Raw genomic sequence first — 18,942 nt, forward strand, 5'->3', positions numbered from 1 at the left:
ATCTACATTCTTCTAAACATTTCTTGTGAAATGGATGAAAAACCATCTATATCGTTATCTAGATTCTTCAACACATCCTCATTTCAGAGGGCTACTATTTAGTCCAAGAATCCACACCAATTAGTAGGATTGAAGTTGATGTTGGAAGTAAAAATAAATAACGCTAATGTTGGAATGGGTCCCCATTTTACTATTGAATCTTGCATTTAATTTGATCAATATTGATTTATATGCTTAAAGCCCTAGTTTGTTACTTCAATAAACTATTTCCAAAATTTTCTATAGTCATACTTTTTAAGTGATTTATACTGAAAAGTGACAATTATAATGGATAGTAATTTTTAGAATAATTATTAAGTATAGCAAAATCTATTGATAATAGAGTTCTACCATTGACACTCTTAAGGTTTTGATAGACAATATAGCAAAATCTATCAATGATAGGACTTTATTATCGATAGATTCTGACAAATTTTGCTATATTTACAATTTTTTAAAAGGTTGCTATATACTTTATTATTTTGAATATAATTACTATATTTGCAACTATCCCTTTTGATAAACACCACGTCACAAAGCCATGGCATTAAGATGAATTTCCACGTCACAAAGCCATGGCATTAAGATGAATTTCCAATTTCCAAATTTCAAACAAAAAGATCACCCAACTGTTATTTTGAGAAGTTAAAAGGATGACCAAACTTCTGAATAAAACCTTATTTTGCGTAGAAAAGAATTAGGATATCATCAAACGAGCAATTGTGGCTAACCTTTTCAATTTACCATTACTTGTCCATTACTTTCGTTAACTTTAGAAATGACATTAAGAAAATTTAAGTGTTCATAGAAAACATTACTTTTGTCGACAATCTAAGAAAACAAATTCCAACTAAAATGCTTAAAACTAAGATTACGACCAAAATTTCAAACTCAACAAATAAGGTACCATAAAAACCTTAAGAGAAACTGCCCTAACCATGAATAAACGAATAGACATCCACTTGTGACCAAGATTAAGATTTTTATATCTTCATTTTCTTCTATAATAAGAAACTACCTTCAAACGAAATTCCAAAAAATATGCTAACGAGTCTTTTCATCAATGGTGTACCCACAAATTCCCAACCTACTATGTCATCAACTAGATGGAAGAAATATAACTCACCTTTCTTGTGGTACTTTCTCAAACAAATAAAAACCAATACCCGCAACCAATCGAATTAAAACAAGGATCTTTTACCTAGAGGGTGATAAAGTTGTGACGATATTGAAATCAAAATAAGAAATTGGCGTAATAAGATTAAAAATGGAAGAAGTTGGTGGAACACAATGACTTAATGCAATAATACTACTACAAAAAAGTTTGAACTATAAATCAACGACCTATAGAAGTTAAAAGAAAGTCGAAAGAGCAAAATGAGAAAATCCCTTCGAAAAATGAACCTCTAAGCCTCGGCCTTCTTCAACTTTGCAAGCTCTTGCCTAACCAATCCAGCCCTCTGCAGAAAGCAAAACCCATAAATTCAAATGCTATCAAATAAATGCATCAATAAAAAAATTTCGGTGTATCATTATCAGTTAATCAATACAAACCTTAATCTTCGCCAACATAAGCTTGAACCTGTCGAAGTCATTGAGTGAGGCTCTTCTCTTCTTAACAATCAATTTTCTGCCCCAAGAGCTATTCTCCCATTTCTTCTGAACATCTGATAATTCAACAACAAAAACAATAAGCTTAAGAAAATACCATATAAGTAAGAAATTGTTGGGAATCTTCCATACCCCCAGCTTTCATGGCTTCAATCAGTTCCTTCTTCTTCGGGACCCTCTTAATATCAATTTTGATATCGGTCAAGGAGAGTCTCTTAAAGTTCATTTGAGAACGCTCCATATCAGGGGCATCGACCAAAGCCTGACCAGAGAGAAAATCAAGCTAGTCATGCAAATGATTTAACAAAATAATCCATTAAAAAACAAGTCACGATAATAATCACTATCGTTCCACAAAATTTCAAAATCACTTAAAAATTTAAAAATGATACTCGCGTAGAAAGAGCTAACAAAACCCCCCAAGTTGAAAATCCACCAAATTTGAGAATGCCTAAATATGATTACTGCCATTATCAAAACTATCCAATTGAAACAAAGTAGTATACAAATTCATCCAATCTTAAGTTCTAAAGCAAAAACAGCCCAGATGACTTAAAACCGAAACAAAAGTTCATTATCTAGCAGTTTCGGCACCAAACTATTTGAAACGAGTGTAGTGTAAAAAATTCCGCAGAAGCTACGAATACTACTGTTATACCATCCAGCTATTTTCAAATAACAAATAACATAAAAGATTTTTCACTCTCCTTGCCTAACTCAAACCATCAGAATAACAAGTAGAAAAACAGAACGAACAACGAGTATGCTTACCCGGTTCTGGTCAATTACATCAACGATTACAACAAGCTTCCCGTAATCCTCACCATAGTTGATGAGGGCAATCCTCCCGATCTCAACATACCGCTTGAAAGGCTAAAGAAACACAACAAAAGAACAAAATGAACAGATTAAAGCAGTGAAATACAAAGCAAAGTTAGAAAGAACAGGAGAAGTTAGCGATGTAGAGAGAGAATCTAACCATTTTTGGTGGCTAAGGGTTAGCAACTGTGAGGAGCAGCGGCGCCGATGGAGGGGAGAAGAGAAGAACTTGTCCTACTGCGTTTTATAATAACTTCTGTCTAGGGCTCGGAATTTATTCGGGCTAAATTTCTGAAGCCCAAACCGTTTGGGCCTTCTAAGGAAATAAAGCTTTATTTTGGGCCTTCTCCAGCCCATTTTTTGCATATTTAATTTTTAATATTCGAAAAAAAATGCTTCGCCATTTATTTGATGAAAGAAATATTTTGGAAAACTTATTTAATAAATATTTACGCCGCATGTAACAAATCTCGTTAGCCATTTTTTAAATATTTCACATTTTTTTCTTCTTTTTCTTTTCTGTAATTTCTTTCCATCATCTTTCAATTATTTATTTACGTCCTTTAATTTTTCTATCGTTTTTCTTCTTTTCCTCTTCGTTTCTTTAGCTTCGATTTCTTTACTATCATCTTTTTTCTTTTTTTTTTACGCGTTTACATTTGGCTAACCAAATCTAAATTTACAACAAAATAGCAAAATCTAAAATATCGTGTATAAAGAATCTTGAAAAAAAATCATTTAGATTGGAGCAGAATTTAAACGATGGTTTACAATCGTGTAAAAAAAATAAAATGTCATGTATAAAAAATCTTGAAAAAAATGTAAAAAAAAGTAAACAATCAGGTAAAGAAATCTAAATGATCCTATACCAAAACAATTAAAAAAATCGAAAAAAAAACCATTTAAATTTGGGATCATGTAACAAAATTAAACGGTGGAATTGAAAAGATAAATTTTATTAATATCTAATCGCCTATAAATTGTAGTCATATCTAAGCGATCAATAACCAAATTTAAGCGATCGCAAATATATTGGGCGTGGGTTGTTAACGACGTGGTTGACAAGGCATTTTTGGTATTTTATACGATAGGTCTCTAACCTTTTTTTCGTTTTCGAAATTATTATAAATATTTTGTGGTTTTTTTATATTTTTTGAAAGACCCCAAATATTTTGTTGTCCTATTTCAAAATAAGCTTTTAATTGGTTATTCTTTTCCATTACATTACGTAACTCTATCCGCTTTTATTTGTATCTATCTATATTATAGATAATAGAACATTTATTTTGTTTTTTATTCATTACGTTGGTTTAAAAGAAACCAAACTTTGCTGGAAAAAAAATTGTTGAGTGTAGAAAATTACACTTAAAATAATTTTTTTTTTCAAATGAACATACCTCCGCACAAAGAAAACCCCTAAGATAATCTTTGTTTGAAAAGTTTTCCATATTTTTATATACATGTGTTTATAAAAAAAATTCATTGTATTTTGGACAATTTTGTTGTTTTTTTTAGTATGTGTTCTCAAAGCACCTCTCACTGCATTCAATATAATTTTAAAAATCATAAAATAAACCCTAGATTTCATAAAATGAAATTTGAAAAGTACACTACCTGTTCGAGGGTAGGTTTAAAAAATGTTTAAAATCACTTTTCGTTCACTTTTACAATTGATCGCTCAAAAACAAACATGTTTTTCTTTTCAATGATATGAAGCTTGCATTCTAAAAGTGTAAAATTGAATTATCATGTATGGGACAGAGGTGAGTATGAAGTCAATTTTGGTCGGTTTCGTTAAAAAAGCGACTCCTACCAATGGGTGAACACCCCTTGGTATGGGAAAGTCAATAAATACAAGGGAAAGAATGTGGAACTGAATTTGTATGCATCTATTAGAAGAAGAAGAATAATGGGAAGGAAGAGTAAGTTTCATATTTAACAAAGTATAATATATAACTGAATTACATTGAAGATTTCATGAATCTATTAACAACTTCAATAGTTCAACGCAAGAGTATATTCATCTCTATATACTCAAAGCACAACCATAATGCAGCAAAACTCCTAAACATAAAACACCTCCCCTTTTTCTTCCCCCTTAGTGTCTTCTTACTGTGATGAACGGCGTAGCGCTGAGCCTCGGTGATAGCCCATCACCTTGCTGCGATACCATGTTCGGCGTGCCGGGTGGTAGCTTGTTCTCCTTTGAGCACAATGGAAGAACTGGACTCATTGGTACAACACTTGGGCTGTTTATTCCTCCCTTTACTTGTAGCAGCTTTATAGGCTGCATTGTCTCTTCATTTTCTGTCAATACAGCTCCATTCTGGTTCTGAAATGTAAAGCAGAAAAACAGCCATAAAATGATTGATATTGTTTGTTATTACGATACGAACGAAAAATTTTCAGAACCGAAAAATGTTATCTTGCAGCTATTATTTTATTATTACCGTCAGGTCTGAAAGGATTTGAGTGTAATGATCTGATGTAGGCTTATGAACTTCTCCAATTGTCTTCAATGGAGATGAAGGGTGCTGGTTTTCAGCATCATCAGATCTCTTCTTCTCAGGTGTTGGGGCAATTTGTTGAGATAGCTCTCTATGGTTTCCACAAAGAGTAAATATATTTTGAATTCTCAACTTTCTCGAGAATGCGGTGTCCTTGGAGTTTTCGTTGTCGTTTAACAATCCGATGCCGATCTCTGATCTCTCCTTGATAAAATCTTCTTTGTTCTGACTCCTGATCACAACGTTTGGTGTCAGTTGTTGTTCGGTGAGTCCTTCCACTGTACACACCACTCTCTTTTCTTCTATAACTTCCTTCTCCTCTTCCTCTTCTGCTTCTTCTTCCTCGAATACAGTACTTAGGCATACTCTATCCCCATCCCCAAACCGTGATGAAAATACATTATGATCAACTTTCTCGTTCACTTTGTCTAGTAGGCTTTGGATACCATTGTTGGTAGTTGGTTGATAATCCACACCGCCGATGAGTTTTACTTCGCGAATTGGTTCTTGATCATCCATGTCCAAGTCCATGGACTTCACCATCCCTGCATCTGCACTAGCATATACTCCTAAGAGTCTTTTAGCAAGCCTGCAGCCATCCATGTCCCTTGATTTGTTTACATCATTGCTTGTAGCATCCTTTGAATTCAATAGCTCGGATTCGATCTCTTCCAACCGACGTCTCAACATTTCGACTTCTTGTTGCTGCTGCAGTATCCTTTCTTCCATCCTTCTCCTCTCCAGTTCAACAAATTCATTGGCCATTCTCTGGCACTCCTCCAGCTTCCTCTCCAACTCAAGTTTCAGAAGTTGCGTTCTCTCATTCACCTTCGAATTGATCTCTTCCTCACTCACGTTTGATCCTTTCGAACTCGCTAGCTCGAGCTTAGCTCTCAATGCTGACACCTCTTCTTCTTTCTTCATGAGTTCTCTATGTGCCTCATTTCGCTCTTTCTCTCTAAGTTTGTTCTCCTTCTGTAACTTGAAGATGAAATCGTCCATGGCCGCAATTCTCGAACCCAGAATAACAGCTGAAGCAGAATCATCAGCACCACATTTATCCTTTGTTGGTGTATGAGGACCACGGACAATGCATTTGGCTTTCGCACCGTATTCGAGAGTAGAGATTGTCTTGTGTAATTCCTTTGGATCAGGGCTAGCACACAGAATCATCAGAATTTTGGATTTATCATCCTCAAAAGAATCCTGGACAGAAGGATTAGGAAATCAAATCAAATCAATCTTACACAATCCTATTCTAAGCAAAACTAAAAAGAAAAACTCTAAGCACAAACTTTCACCGAAGGGAAGAAGAAGAAAGAAAGTTACCTGCAGAAGCATGGTCAATTTACTGTCTCTGAAAGGCACATGAGAATCACCATTGGCAATTGATTCAACCACTCTTTTCAATGCAATGTTACCTTGATTAATCTTTGCTGTCTGTCATTGGAATCAATATTTAGTTCTTAAAAAAGCACATGAAGTGGGGGGTTCTTAAAAACTATTTTCACCTGCATTTTTGCCTCAAATCCAACTTGTCCAGCTTGCTCTATGTTTTCAGAACCAGCCATATCCACGAGCATCAGGCGTCCACCGACAGTCGGCACGTCAAGGATTATCTATGAATCATCCAAAACGTAACAAAATTGATGAAATATTCATACGTGGATAAAGAAGATTGTTCAAACCCTCAAAGCATACCATGCAATGGCTTCTAGAACTTCTCTCATTACAGAGTGTACTTTTAACAATCCTTCTTTTCTCCACTTTCTGAATCTCTTTGGAAATCTTTCCTGCTTCATTTCCAGATAGATAAGTAGCATTCTTTGCCTTCTTTCCCATCACTTCAAGCTTCACCTGCAACAACATAATGCTCTCAAACTTTCAATCCCTTGAGAACAAAGTCCAAGCTAGATTGATCCAAGAACCAAAAACAAATCCCATTTTCACCATTTCAGCATGAAAAATAATAGTTCAAACAATTAAAACATCTTACACTCTAATTTCAAGCATCCAAATTAGTCCTTATACTTCAAAAGGCAACTCTTTTAAAATAGTCCCAACAGATAGTGTGAACCACAAAAGAAAAGCCTTCCCTGTAGCTAAAAAGTTTCACACAGTGACCTTTTTTGAACGAAATGTGACAAAAGAATGAAGATGAACTACTTTCAACAGTTCCCAAAACTATAGAACTAAACAAAAGCATAAAATTACAAAGACTAGAACAAGAGAGCATAACATTATTTCAAACTAATTCAAGAAACAAAGTGTTTTGGTAATTTTGATAATATTACCTTAGAGGCACTTCCCTTAGGCCAACCAAGCCCTAGTCCTCCACCAGAATTACTCGAAAGAAGATCATATATTTCTTCATTATAGATCTCCAGAACCGTAACTTGTACAAACATCCCAACATTCAGCCGCTCGCCACCATCGACTCCGGCAGTAGAGGCAGCTTCATTTTCTCCGTCACCTAAAATGTCCTTCAGCGACCTATACACAATCCCCGGCTGCTTCGCACAGCCAAACATCGTGTGACTCTTGCCGGCACCGGTTGGTCCATACATCATAATCGTACATTTCTCACCCAACTTAACACCATGAATCCTCGCTTCCACGAACTTCTTGTAAAACGAGTCAAGATCTTCCTCTTCCGACAGCGAAATCCCATCGAGACTGAAATCCCTGTACCCAAAGTCAGCCCGAACCCGGACGTTCTGTCCATCGGGATTTATCTGCAGGATCGAAACCGGTTTATCTTTCCGGTCGGGATAGTCTCGGATCCGGCCGATTACTTCAACAGGATGCTCGGACTGGGAGTCTTTAATGGCGGAATTGGGAAAAGGGGATGAATGTGATCTAGGGGGATTGAAATTGAGGCGCTTCGCTTGAGGAGTTCTCAATTGGGTCATATGACCTTGATTAGATTTAGAAGACGGGGTTGGAGCCATTACAGTGACGAATCCAGAAGAAAGATGAACTGGGAAGAACTTAAATCTTGAATTGATTTCAAGATTGATGGAGTTCTCAATCGAGGGCGTTCAAGAAAGCTAATTTAGGAAGAAGAAGAAGAAGAAGAAGAAGAAGAGCCGTTGAAATGAGAGAAAAGAAGAAATGGAAAATGGAAAGGCGCAATGATAGTTTTGAAGTTCAAACAAAAAAATATAGCCGTTACGACTTCTTCTTAACGTACACAAACCCAATCAACAGCACATCACGCACACCCTCTTTTATGGACTATTTTATTCCTTTTTTTCTTTTCCAAATTATTTTTCTTCTTTCATTTTCTTATCAACATTTATTTTTAAAAGGGAATTATCATAAATACCACAAAGAAATTAAATTATTCACAACCTAGAGTAAAAAAAGTTAAAATTAAAATATTTTATAAAATATTTATAATTCACAAGAAAAATAAGTATAATGAATTTTGTGTTTGAGTGGTTTTGTCTACGGAGCATAAATAGTTTGTTAATTTAGTTAACTATAAACAATTGGATGATTTTGTTATATTTTGTTTATAATTTCATTTTATTTGCTATATTTGAAAATGCTTCCTTTTGTAATTCTTTGTTTTTAATTAGTGTATAATACCTTTTTAGGAATTTAATTGGTGTATAATACTTCTTTTTAGGAATTTGATTGGAGTATAATACTTATTTTTAGGAATTTAATTGGTGTATATACTCTTTTTAGGAATTTAATTCGTGTATACTTGATGAGTGCTTACCAAATAAATTTTTGAACTTTCAATGATTTTAGAAAAGTTTTAAAATTAATTAATCTACTATTGATCAATTTGAATTTTGTGCCTACTAAGATGATAAATTGTTAATTTTATGTAATGTCTAAGGTTTTTTGTGGAAGATTTAAAAATTTTAAAAATTAATATATTAATAATAAATTTGAATTTTGTTTCCAATGGGATCCTACATTCTCAATTTAATGCCCAGTAAATTTGTGATTAAGAAAAAAAAAAAAAGATAGAAATGGTACAAAATATATTTGCAATGGTTTAATAAGAAATTTGGAATCCATGCTAAATTAATGTCAATGAAATTACAAATAATTGAATTTAAGACTAATTAAAGGTCAATATGTTTTCCAAACTGAAGCTGAAAATGTAAATTGACAAATTCTAATCATCACTGTTTTCGTTAAATTAATTTGGTCAAATTAAATATTATTATTTAGACTAAAATCTAATTGAGTCTACAAATAGACTCAATTTAACACAAATACTATCAGGTGTATGGACCAACTAAGCCCAAGCCTGCAAAACCCAATAGAAAACTTGTTCTCTTCATTTGAGTAAGTTCAGATAATCCAAAGAGAATTCTCCTGACAACAAAAAGATCCTGTAATTCTTGAAGACTAAACAACTTCAAGAATGTCAAACGCTTTACTTCCAAACATCAAATATACACATTTGACCGAGAGAAAATAAAACGATTAAGCGAGATCGAACTACATTACATCAAATCAATACAAATACTACCTCAACTCTAAGAAAACATGTTTCTCCAATTTGAAATAGTATAGGGCGATGGAGATGGGAGGGGTATATGAGAGATTTGAGCATTAGAGGGATTTTTTTTTTGGATTTATTTGATAAATGTGTGTTAACTAAGTTTCTATGTTGGCATAAAAGATTTATATAATAAATTGCAATATTTCTTGATTATCTATCAATTTAAACAACATGGTGAATGTAGAGCCTAATTAGATGTCCAATTTTGCCACAAGGACGAGCCCGTAGGGACCTCGACTAAAGGTGGGGAATAGGGAGGGAGGGGGAATGCATTCCCCAACCCCGCTCCATGTCCCCTCACCAATTATACTTTATTTATTTAGTGTAGCTATGTAAGATTACGTTATTCTTATTGGATGAGGTGAATTTTCTATGACATTTTTACCCTTCCACTATATCATTTTCTATTATTGCATTGGTAACAATTTTGTCTTTTCACTTTTCTATTTTTATGGTAATTGAAGAATAAATGAGAGAATTCTGTAAATACCTTATGTATTTATTAGATTAATTGTAACTCATGAACAACGGATAGTTCAAGAAAACCCAAAGGCCATCCAACTTCTAAAATGAAAATAATGTGTAATTCATTTTCCTCTTATAAATTTGTAGCTAATGAATAGTTTTATAGCATAAGGAAACCGAAAAATTTATCCTAACTATTAAATGTCGGTTAACTAATATAATTAATAAAATTTTAGAAATTCTTAAATGACATCAATTAGTTGAGGTTTGGATAGCTATAAGAATCCCTTTCTACATCCCAAGTGTTTGGATAGTATTCAACTAATATTAGAGTTTTAAGGTAAGTCTTTTCTTTTCTTTCTCTCTTTTTCTTTTATTTATTTTAGTTGTTTTAAGCTTTTTTTTAGATGTGTTTGTTTTAAAATTATATCTCTAGAAAATCGTTTAAATTTTATCAACGTTTCAAGTTGATATTGATATATAAAAATTGCACTTTAGAACATCTTCATTATTTGTCGAGTGTCTAATCATTCTATTCACCAAAGACTAAGCTAATTAGATCGAGAGGTTTCTGGATTTGATCTAATATGTAAATCCATAAGTATCAGTAAAAGTATGAAAGCACGTTTAAAAGTCCATATAAACAACAATAGAAAGTAACAATACATCCTTAATTTATGTTTGTCACTTCTCTTTATTTGTATTTTTATTCCATAATCAATTTTCTTTTCCAAAAGTTTATAGAATTTAGCATGGAAAAATAATGTAATATAATTAATTCATTTTTCTAACGACGGCAAAGTAGAATTGTCTAACAATCATGTAGCATTCATTTTTTTTATAACTATTTATTGATTTAATTTTAAACAAACAATTTGAAGGAAAATTAATCACTTGGATACCCAACAAAGAAAAGTTTGTTATCATAAAAAAATAATCTAGCTAATAAAATGAAAACAAAACACAAATTTCACGTGTGAAGGACTAGTTATATAAATAACACATTTAATTTCAAATTTGATTGTTTATTGGCCAAGATGAAGAGTTTGTTTAAATTTAATATCTAAATTTAGATTATATATGCGAATAATTTGATTTACGTTTGTTTCTTTCTACTAAAAAGTTGATTAGTTTCTTACGTCTAACTCTGAATAATTCATCTTTAAATTCAAATCATAATATAAAACTAACTGTAATAAACAATTTAGTGATATATAATTATTTAATTAGAAATTTTCAACATTAATAATTTAAATTAATTGATCTTTTTGAAAAAGTAATAGAAAAAAATTACCCTAGGAAACCTTATCCCTACCCATGTTCGCGTGAAAAATTTCATGGGGATGTAAAATAAAATGGGGGTGGAGATGGGGAATGACAACCCAACCCCTCCCCCACCCATCTAAATATGGAGAACAAAATGGATTTTTTTGTCTTTTTGTTTTTTTTTTTTTAGTTTTGGCACTAAAACATATGTTTTAGGACCAAAATAGAATTTAAATCGCATAAGTATATTGGTATTATTAAATAGTTAAGCATAATATATTGATTTTAGGAGTTTTGTAGAAATGAGGTAAATGGAAACTAAGACCATGTTTATGAATCGAAGAAATATCGACACGATGATAAAAATTTATTACTATTGTAGAAAAATCTTTAACTATTAAGTAAATCATAATAATCCACTCCATCTTATGTAACATAAGCTCAACTAAAAACGGTTAAAAATTATTTAAATAAGTACCTATTTTTTTCTTTCTTTTCTTTTTTTATTTAGAAAAGGGCAAATAGTATACAACTATATTTGAAAGGTCCACACATGGTCTAACCAATTCAATACGAAACTTCTTCGCTTCCTTCATCCTTTTTGAATTCCAAAAGTAATCTCTTTCTTAGAAAAACCATCTCAAGTCCTTTTCACTTAAGTTTCTAAAACCTTTCATTGGCACTTTCTCATAACTCAACCAGAAACTTTTCACCTTCTTCCTAATTCCTACCACATACATCATCAACATATATACTTCCAACCAATCCAACATTCTTGGAAATTTTCATATATAGTAATCTAAAATGAAAAAACTTTTCTATCACTACCACCGATCCATTTGTAAAAATTTTATTACGACTTATCTTTTTGTCATGCGAATTTATACTATTATCCTTCTCTATTCAAATAAACTTTATGTTTCCTTTCTCTCTCCAATCAATTATTTTTTAAAAAACGTCTAATGATCCTTAGACGTTCAAAGCAATTTCTTGCTAATGAATGGAATATGAAAAGTGAAGAAGTAAGCATTGAGAGCGAAGAGAGAATGCGATTGAGAAGAAAACTAAGCGAATGAAAAATAATCGATCGGGATTTAGCCTTATTTATGTCACATGGGTAAAAATGACATTTCACATACTTTTAGTTTGTCGGTTCTACGTGATCGGTGAATTATTTATAAATGATCGCACACTTTCTTTTAAGTGATTGCGTAATTATAACTATGCAATCACGCACTAAAACGTAAACGATTGTTTAATACACGTGTAATCTTAAATTGGTTGTAAAAACCATTAATTTAATAAAAGAAGGATAATAGTATAAATTTATATAGCTAAAATAGTTAGAAATAAATTTTTTACAAATGGACTAGTAATAGAAAGATTTTTACTTTTAGGTTACTTTATGAAATTTTCTAAATTTCGGTAAAACAAAACTCATTTACACCTTATTTGTTTAATGTAAATTTTCCAAAAGCTATTTTAAACCGTTACACACCCCAATTTTTTCCATATTTTATTTTCAAAATTGAAAACTTTAATAGAGTTAAACTTAAAACATATCTTTAATCACACCAAAATAATATTAAAGTTTTATATCGCATAAGAAAAATTAGAGAGTTCTGTTTTCATGAGCCTATTCAATTTAACTATTTTGTACTTTTTTTTCTTGGCTTTTAAAAATTAAGTAAGTTTTCTCCTAATTTCAACCATAATTTATGTATTTTATCTTACATAACAAAGTTTTATTTATAACAAAATTCTAAAAGCAAAATAAATTTTTTAAAATTATATATATTTATTGTAAATAATAAAATTATTTACTTTTTAAAATTGGACTTGGTTTTTGAAAGCAGGATAAAGTCAAATTTGAAAAACTAAGATAAAAAGGTGTAAAAAGTATTTAGTTGAGAGAAAAAGAAAGCAAAATAGTTTAAAACAAACCTATTAAAATTGGACTTGGTTTTATGTATGTTATACAGTTAGAGCTATATTTCAATAATTTTATTTTTTATTTCCCTACTCTATCATTGATTTTCAATTTTACTTAACTTTATTACGGGATTAAATATAAATATAACAATTAATCTTACTCCTCACATTTGAATATTACATGTTTTTTTCTTTATAAATATTTTAGATTTGAGATGAAATTTGGAAGTTAAAATTTAATTCAAGATAAACCTTAGATCCTATCACAAATTTGATTGAGATTTGGAATAACATTCTAAATTACTCTCTGAAATTTATATGAATCAATTTACAAACTCATCAAACTTATGAAATAAAATGGGCACTTTTTTATGATTGATTTTTGTAGTGGAGTTCCTCGAAATCTTTAAAAATTTGCTAAATCAGACTCTCTTTAATTGATAAAAGATCGTTTACCATGCTTGCGTAGGTGTGTGCCGGTTAATAACATAGACTATTTTCCATGGCGGTATGTTTTTTAAAAAATTCCATATTTTAATTTATTTTTGTTATATTTAAAAATAGTACTAAATATAATAAAATAAAATAAAATAAAAAAAACAAATGAAACTGCAAAAATTTGGAAATTTCACCATCAAATGTATTTTTGAGGAATCATATGATTTGCATTTAGGGAAGGGCGTTCCGTCTTGTCTGCCGGCGTCCGATCATCAGCCCCAAAAGCCCTTTCAACGATCAAAGTCAAACATCCCCTTTTTCTATTTTTATTCCGTTAATTCTTATGCTTATTCCTCTAACCCTCATCTCCAATTTCAACTCTCTTCCCCTTTATTGTTTCGATCTGTGAAGACCACATCTCAAGTTTCTTCCCTCTTCACAAATCTCCATTAAAAAAAAAACAATAATAATGTCTTCTATAGTCACTGAAGCTTGGCAAGGATATCTCCTGCAACTTCAGAAGAATCCTCTTAGAACTAAGGTCAGTTTCATCATTGCTCTCGATCAGTCTGATTAAACTTGTTTTAAGGGTCTGTTTAACTTTGTTTTCAGGCAATTACTGCTGGGGTTTTAGCTGGGATTAGTGACTCTGTGGCTCAGAAGATTTCTGGGATCAAGAAACTTCAGTTCAGACGATTGCTTCTTTTGATGGTACTTTTTATTTGTTGTTTTAATTTTGTTGTGATCGAAACAGAGGATAGCGTTTTAGATGGGTTTTGGTTTGTAGCTCTATGGCTTTGCTTATGCTGGACCGTTTGGGCATTTTTTGCACAAATTGATGGATAGAATTTTCAAGGGAAAAAAAGGAAATACAACTGTTGCAAAGAAGGTTAATATCTCTTTTTTTAATTTGGAGTTTTTTTGTACTAACTCTTTAATCTTTCTTTGCAGTCTTGTTAGGTGTTTTTTTGTATTGATGGATGGATGTGTTGTCTGTTTTATTAGGTGTTATTGGAACAATTGACTAGCTCTCCTTGGAATAATTTGTTTTTCATGATGTATTATGGATTGGTAGTTGAAGGTAATCAAATTTGCAATTACTTCCTGTTTTTTTGTTGTCTAACTTCAACTTTGAATGTCGATTCTCTTACTATTTCTGAAAAATGTACTGGTTTTCCTTGTTTTTTTTACCATGGTTTTCATCTTTGTCAAGGAATCGTATGAGTTCCTGGTCAAAATTTGAAAAACAAAAGCTTTTAGGCCCCTTTTGATAACCATTGATTTTTGGTTTTTTGTACATTTTTAAATTTCTTGATTTGTTATTACTTTTTTTTTTTTTAAATAATGTTTTAAAAAACAAAGCCAAATTTTGAAAACTAAAAAAAAGTAAGGTTTTAGAAACTTGTTTTTGTTTTAAAAATTGACCAAGAATTCAACTTAAGAAAGATGGAAATCCTTATATGAAATTGAGAGGAAACAAACTAAATTTTTAGAACCCAAAAACTAAAGATGACATTGTAACCAAAAGAGACATAGTTTCGAAAAATAGAAAACAAAAGAGACTAGAAGTCTAATATATCTTTAAGAAATATGAACAACATAACCATACTAAAGAATAGCAAGTAAATAAGTATAAACTTCAAAAACAGAAAACTATTATTAAACGAATTCTAAAAGTAGTTCTATTTGAGCAAAATTAGTAGTGTTCATGAATGTCATGTTGACTAAAACGTTAACAATTTTGTCGAATGAAGTGAACACATTGACACAAAAATTTATAATTTCAGGAAGACGATGGAGTTTAGTCAAGGCCAAAGTTCGGAAGGACTACCCAACTATTCAGTTGACTGCTTGGCGGGTATATACTCTTTATAAGTCTAATTTCCTATAAACAACTTTGTAAACTTGGCATTTTTCTGTTTTATTTAGTTTTGTATTGCTGTTACAATCGAAGAAAGCCCCTAGTAAATTAGATAATAAGAATAAGATGGTTATGCTTATGATTTGCAGTTCTGGCCTATAGTTGGTTGGGTGAATTACCAATACATGCCTCTCCAATTTCGAGTGATATTTCACAGCTTTGTTGCTTCATGCTGGTGAGACCATTCATCTCTTCTTCTTTTAACTTACAGGAGAAAAAGGAGTCAATGTTCTTGAATTTTAGGGGATAAAAATATATTATGTCACTTCTATATATTGCACATAACAATATATTTTTATCCCCTAAAATTCAAGAACATCGACTCCTTTGATAGTTACTTGTATTATGTCCTTCCACCAGAATCAGAGAAGAAAACTGGTGTGCTGACATTGTTTTGTATCTTTCAACTATTTGACAGTCTTGTCAATTCTATGATCTTCTGTACTAAGTTTGTGATCGGAATGGTATTAGACGGATATTAAGAGATTATTGATAAATAGTTAAGTAGTTTGCTAGGGATGTTTGTCTTACGATTCTACTTCCTGCAAATATAAAATCCCAACAAGAATACCAAATCCAAGAAATTCGCAAGGCAAACACCCGTATGACTGTATATTTACTTCAAGGACAATCCACTAATACAAAATCATGATAATAACTAGAACAAGTGAAGATTGATGAACAAACTCTTCTACGGTCTGAAGGGCTCATAATCCTCTCCCAAGAGCCAAACACTCTTCTAAATTCTTCACACCTCTAGTCATACTCTCCTACTATTTATAACTAAAAACCTAACAAAATTCATGTCTATTTACTAGAATTCTCCTTGCTACTAATCATACTAATTATCCTAATATATTCCTAACTAGGAGCCTTAGTTTGGTTCAGTGGGTAGGCAAGAAGTGGGTAAGCAATATTTTTGTGAGTGAAATAGAGCTTGAGATTCATCTCAAGATTGGAACCAATCTTCAAGTATCTCGAACACTTGAGTTTATCTTGTATTTCTGTTATATTTTATTATTCAATATATTTGGTTCTTATCAATTTGTCATTTTTTCAAAATAAAGTACTCCTGTTTTCTTAAAAAGATTGCATTACCAATTTGAGATTGGATCTTTAGTGGTATTTAAGAAACAATATACACAAATATTTTGATATTATGCTGTAGATATAGCCACTGTTACCAAATTTGAGGCTAAGTATTGTGTTTCTTGTGGTTTCAGGGGAATCTTTCTGAATCTGAAAGCAAGATCAGTGAAGGCAGCATAAATTGGTTTAAGTTGAAGCCTTTTCTTTACTTTGGTAACTGTAGAATAGAATCCATTAGCTTTTGGTTTAATTCAAGCTGTAACTGCTCATCTTCTGTTTTGACTGTCACACAAATGAATAATAGTACGAGAGTAGGTGCAGAATAAACTAAATTAATCCATAAATCAAGTGTGTCTAATTTTCATTTATTTAATCTCTCTTCCTTTTTAATCCTACCTACCCTCCCACTTCCCTTCTTGTTGGGGCACTTCCACATGGGATGTTTTGTGATGATATTGTATAGTTAGGTCTGAAAGCTGTTTTTGTTTTGAAACACGTTTTTAATTATTCAAAAAATTAATTTAATTTAGTATTTAATTCTCTCCTATGCTTAGAAAAGAGACTAAAGTGATTTTGATCATTTTAGAATTATTTTCAAAACGTTTCGATAATATTTTGATTTTATTTAATTTAGTTTATATAAATAGAGAGCATTTTGTTTATAATGAGTTTAGTGTCTCTAATTCGTGGGCGATTTTTGCCAAAGATAAAATTAAATCTCCAACTTAACTTTCAAACTTGTGTCAAATTACTCTACAGTGAGTTTTACTAAATTTCAAGTTTAACAAAACAAAAACTAAATACATTAATAAATTCATATATATATATATACATGTATATGAATATATATAAATAACAACAATAGTTTTTTTGCATCAAAATGTTGCTTCATCTATCGTTTATAAATAATCTGAGTGTAAACTCATACAAGGAATGAAAAAGAAGATTTATTGGATCAATCTATAGAACGTTTTCTTTATCATACCATAATACAGCAAAACGTCCAAACCAATGACATAGAAAACGTTAAAAGTGAAATCTTTTGTTTCTTAGAGTAGAATATGTTCTTGGAAATTATCACTTCATATCAAGTCTTCCACTGACTAAGGAACATATATTTACATTTAGCAGTTGTTCGATTGGAGGATCTCAATCGAACAAACCATTCACATTGAACACGAGAAGAAGAATTATTCACCACCCACATATAACTTACAAATTCATAAACTGTATAAAACTTCAACATCATACATACTTCAATCCGATAGAACACCAACTGGGCATGTTTTTATTCAATTGGAAATATGAAAGAAAGTAAATATGGAATTGATGAAATATCAATTATGTAATCGAAATGCGGCAATAAGAAGAAAAACAAACTACCCTCTTTCTGCCCCCGCCCCGCCCATTCCCAACTCTCTGCTATTTAACTATGGTCCCCATCCCTAGTGCTCACACTCCCCATTACATGTGTAATCCCTTTCTTCCCCTTTATACAATATTATAATATAATTGGAGGTTAAGAAGCACAGGCACGAATATGATAAGACACGGTCATATGCCAATTTCTAAATATAATAGGACACAGACACGTTGGGGATACATTATTTTTTAAAATTATTTTTTTATATAATATATGTAAATTTGTCACAAAATACTAAATCTTTTTCATTTCCTCAAAGAAAAAAAAAAAAAAAGTTCTTCACTAAAAAAAGCATAAAATGTCATTTTGTCATTGTCAATTGTCAAGTTGATATTTAACCATTGTAGTTTGTAGGAGTACAAAGCATATTAGGTATATTCAACATGGAAAGTGATTTTCTATACAAAAGAATAAAATATTAAAGACTAACAAAAAACTATCCTCTCAAACCTCAATTACATCTTCATCCTTACCAACACCATCCTCCTTAGTAATTTCAGCTTCCAACTCTGGATTATCTAAAGATAAATTAGCTACTTCAAGCATGCCCACATCTTTAAGCGAATCGAAAACATCTCTGCGATATTCCATGCCTTGGTTTCTCCTTTTGAATATTCTAGAGTTTTTATAGACAAAAGACGAAGGTTACTGTGGATAGATACCAAATCCTCTGCACGTTGAGACATCATTTTGTTCCTCTTGATGGAATTAATAAAAGAATATGTGCTCCAATTTCTTTCACAACATGAAGAGGATGGTGGTTGTCCTAAAACTTTAAACACAATCTTCTGAAGCATTGGTGCATAAGTTCCATGAGTTGTCCACCAACTTATAGGATCTATAGTGTATCTCTTGCATATAGAATCATAATCATGAAAATCTCCAGTTTTTGTAGAAAATT

The 18,942-nt window shown here is 31.5% G+C and overlaps 3 protein-coding genes across 4 annotated transcripts; 1 reads left to right on the forward strand and 2 right to left on the reverse strand.

Annotated features, from left to right (window-relative positions):
* Positions 1-1,267: 1,267 nt before the first annotated feature.
* LOC103499430 (60S ribosomal protein L14-2-like) lies at positions 1,268-2,753 on the reverse strand. The gene is made up of 5 exons (XM_008462435.3): positions 2,630-2,753; positions 2,422-2,523; positions 1,783-1,912; positions 1,594-1,706; positions 1,268-1,499 (listed from the first exon to the last, which is right to left on the reverse strand). The coding sequence occupies exons 1-5, from the start codon at positions 2,630-2,632 to the stop codon at positions 1,446-1,448; spliced, it is 402 nt and encodes a 133-aa protein (XP_008460657.1). The 5' UTR covers positions 2,633-2,753; the 3' UTR covers positions 1,268-1,445.
* A 1,582-nt stretch (positions 2,754-4,335) lies between these two features.
* LOC103499431 (kinesin-like protein KIN-10A) lies at positions 4,336-8,115 on the reverse strand. The gene is made up of 6 exons (XM_008462436.3): positions 7,271-8,115; positions 6,678-6,833; positions 6,488-6,595; positions 6,306-6,416; positions 4,920-6,182; positions 4,336-4,801 (listed from the first exon to the last, which is right to left on the reverse strand). Exons 1-6 carry the CDS (start codon positions 7,925-7,927, stop codon positions 4,568-4,570), a joined length of 2,529 nt encoding a protein of 842 aa, XP_008460658.2. The 5' UTR covers positions 7,928-8,115; the 3' UTR covers positions 4,336-4,567.
* A 5,665-nt stretch (positions 8,116-13,780) lies between these two features.
* On the forward strand, positions 13,781-16,986 carry LOC103499432 (peroxisomal membrane protein PMP22). Of its 2 annotated transcripts, XM_008462437.3 has the most exons (7): positions 13,781-14,149; positions 14,221-14,319; positions 14,396-14,497; positions 14,614-14,689; positions 15,396-15,466; positions 15,619-15,704; positions 16,753-16,986. In XM_008462437.3, the coding sequence occupies exons 1-7, from the start codon at positions 14,078-14,080 to the stop codon at positions 16,796-16,798; spliced, it is 552 nt and encodes a 183-aa protein (XP_008460659.1). In that variant the 5' UTR covers positions 13,781-14,077; the 3' UTR covers positions 16,799-16,986. The 2 variants fall into 2 exon arrangements, with proteins under 2 accessions (XP_008460659.1, XP_050941376.1); XM_051085419.1 differs by lacking the exon at positions 14,396-14,497 and having other exon boundaries at positions 13,801-14,149.
* The last annotated feature ends 1,956 nt before the right edge of the window (positions 16,987-18,942 follow it).

The sequence above is a fragment of the Cucumis melo genome, chromosome 5, assembly GCF_025177605.1.
Source record: "Cucumis melo cultivar AY chromosome 5, USDA_Cmelo_AY_1.0, whole genome shotgun sequence".
Classification (NCBI taxonomy): Eukaryota; Viridiplantae; Streptophyta; class Magnoliopsida; order Cucurbitales; family Cucurbitaceae; genus Cucumis; species Cucumis melo.

What these genes read in the sequence shown, in the direction of transcription:
- LOC103499432 (XM_008462437.3), top strand. Translation starts at nt 14,078, where the DNA reads ATGTCTTCTATAGTCACTGAAGCTTGGCAAGGATATCTCCTGCAACTT. An exon ending in GACGATTGCTTCTTTTGATG is followed by an intron (nt 14,320 to 14,395) that starts GTACTTTTTATT and finishes TTTGGTTTGTAG; the next exon opens with CTCTATGGCTTTGCTTATGC. An exon ending in ATACAACTGTTGCAAAGAAG is followed by an intron (nt 14,498 to 14,613) that starts GTTAATATCTCT and finishes CTGTTTTATTAG; the next exon opens with GTGTTATTGGAACAATTGAC.
- LOC103499431 (XM_008462436.3), bottom strand. Translation starts at nt 7,927, where the DNA reads ATGGCTCCAACCCCGTCTTCTAAATCTAATCAAGGTCATATGACCCAA. An exon ending in CTAAGGGAAGTGCCTCTAAG is followed by an intron (nt 6,834 to 7,270) that starts GTAATATTATCA and finishes ATGTTGTTGCAG; the next exon opens with GTGAAGCTTGAAGTGATGGG. An exon ending in AAATCCTTTCAGACCTGACG is followed by an intron (nt 4,802 to 4,919) that starts GTAATAATAAAA and finishes TTTACATTTCAG; the next exon opens with AACCAGAATGGAGCTGTATT.
- LOC103499430 (XM_008462435.3), bottom strand. An exon ending in ATGTAATTGACCAGAACCGG is followed by an intron (nt 1,913 to 2,421) that starts GTAAGCATACTC and finishes CTCTCTGGTCAG; the next exon opens with GCTTTGGTCGATGCCCCTGA. An exon ending in TGAAGCCATGAAAGCTGGGG is followed by an intron (nt 1,707 to 1,782) that starts GTATGGAAGATT and finishes TTGAATTATCAG; the next exon opens with ATGTTCAGAAGAAATGGGAG.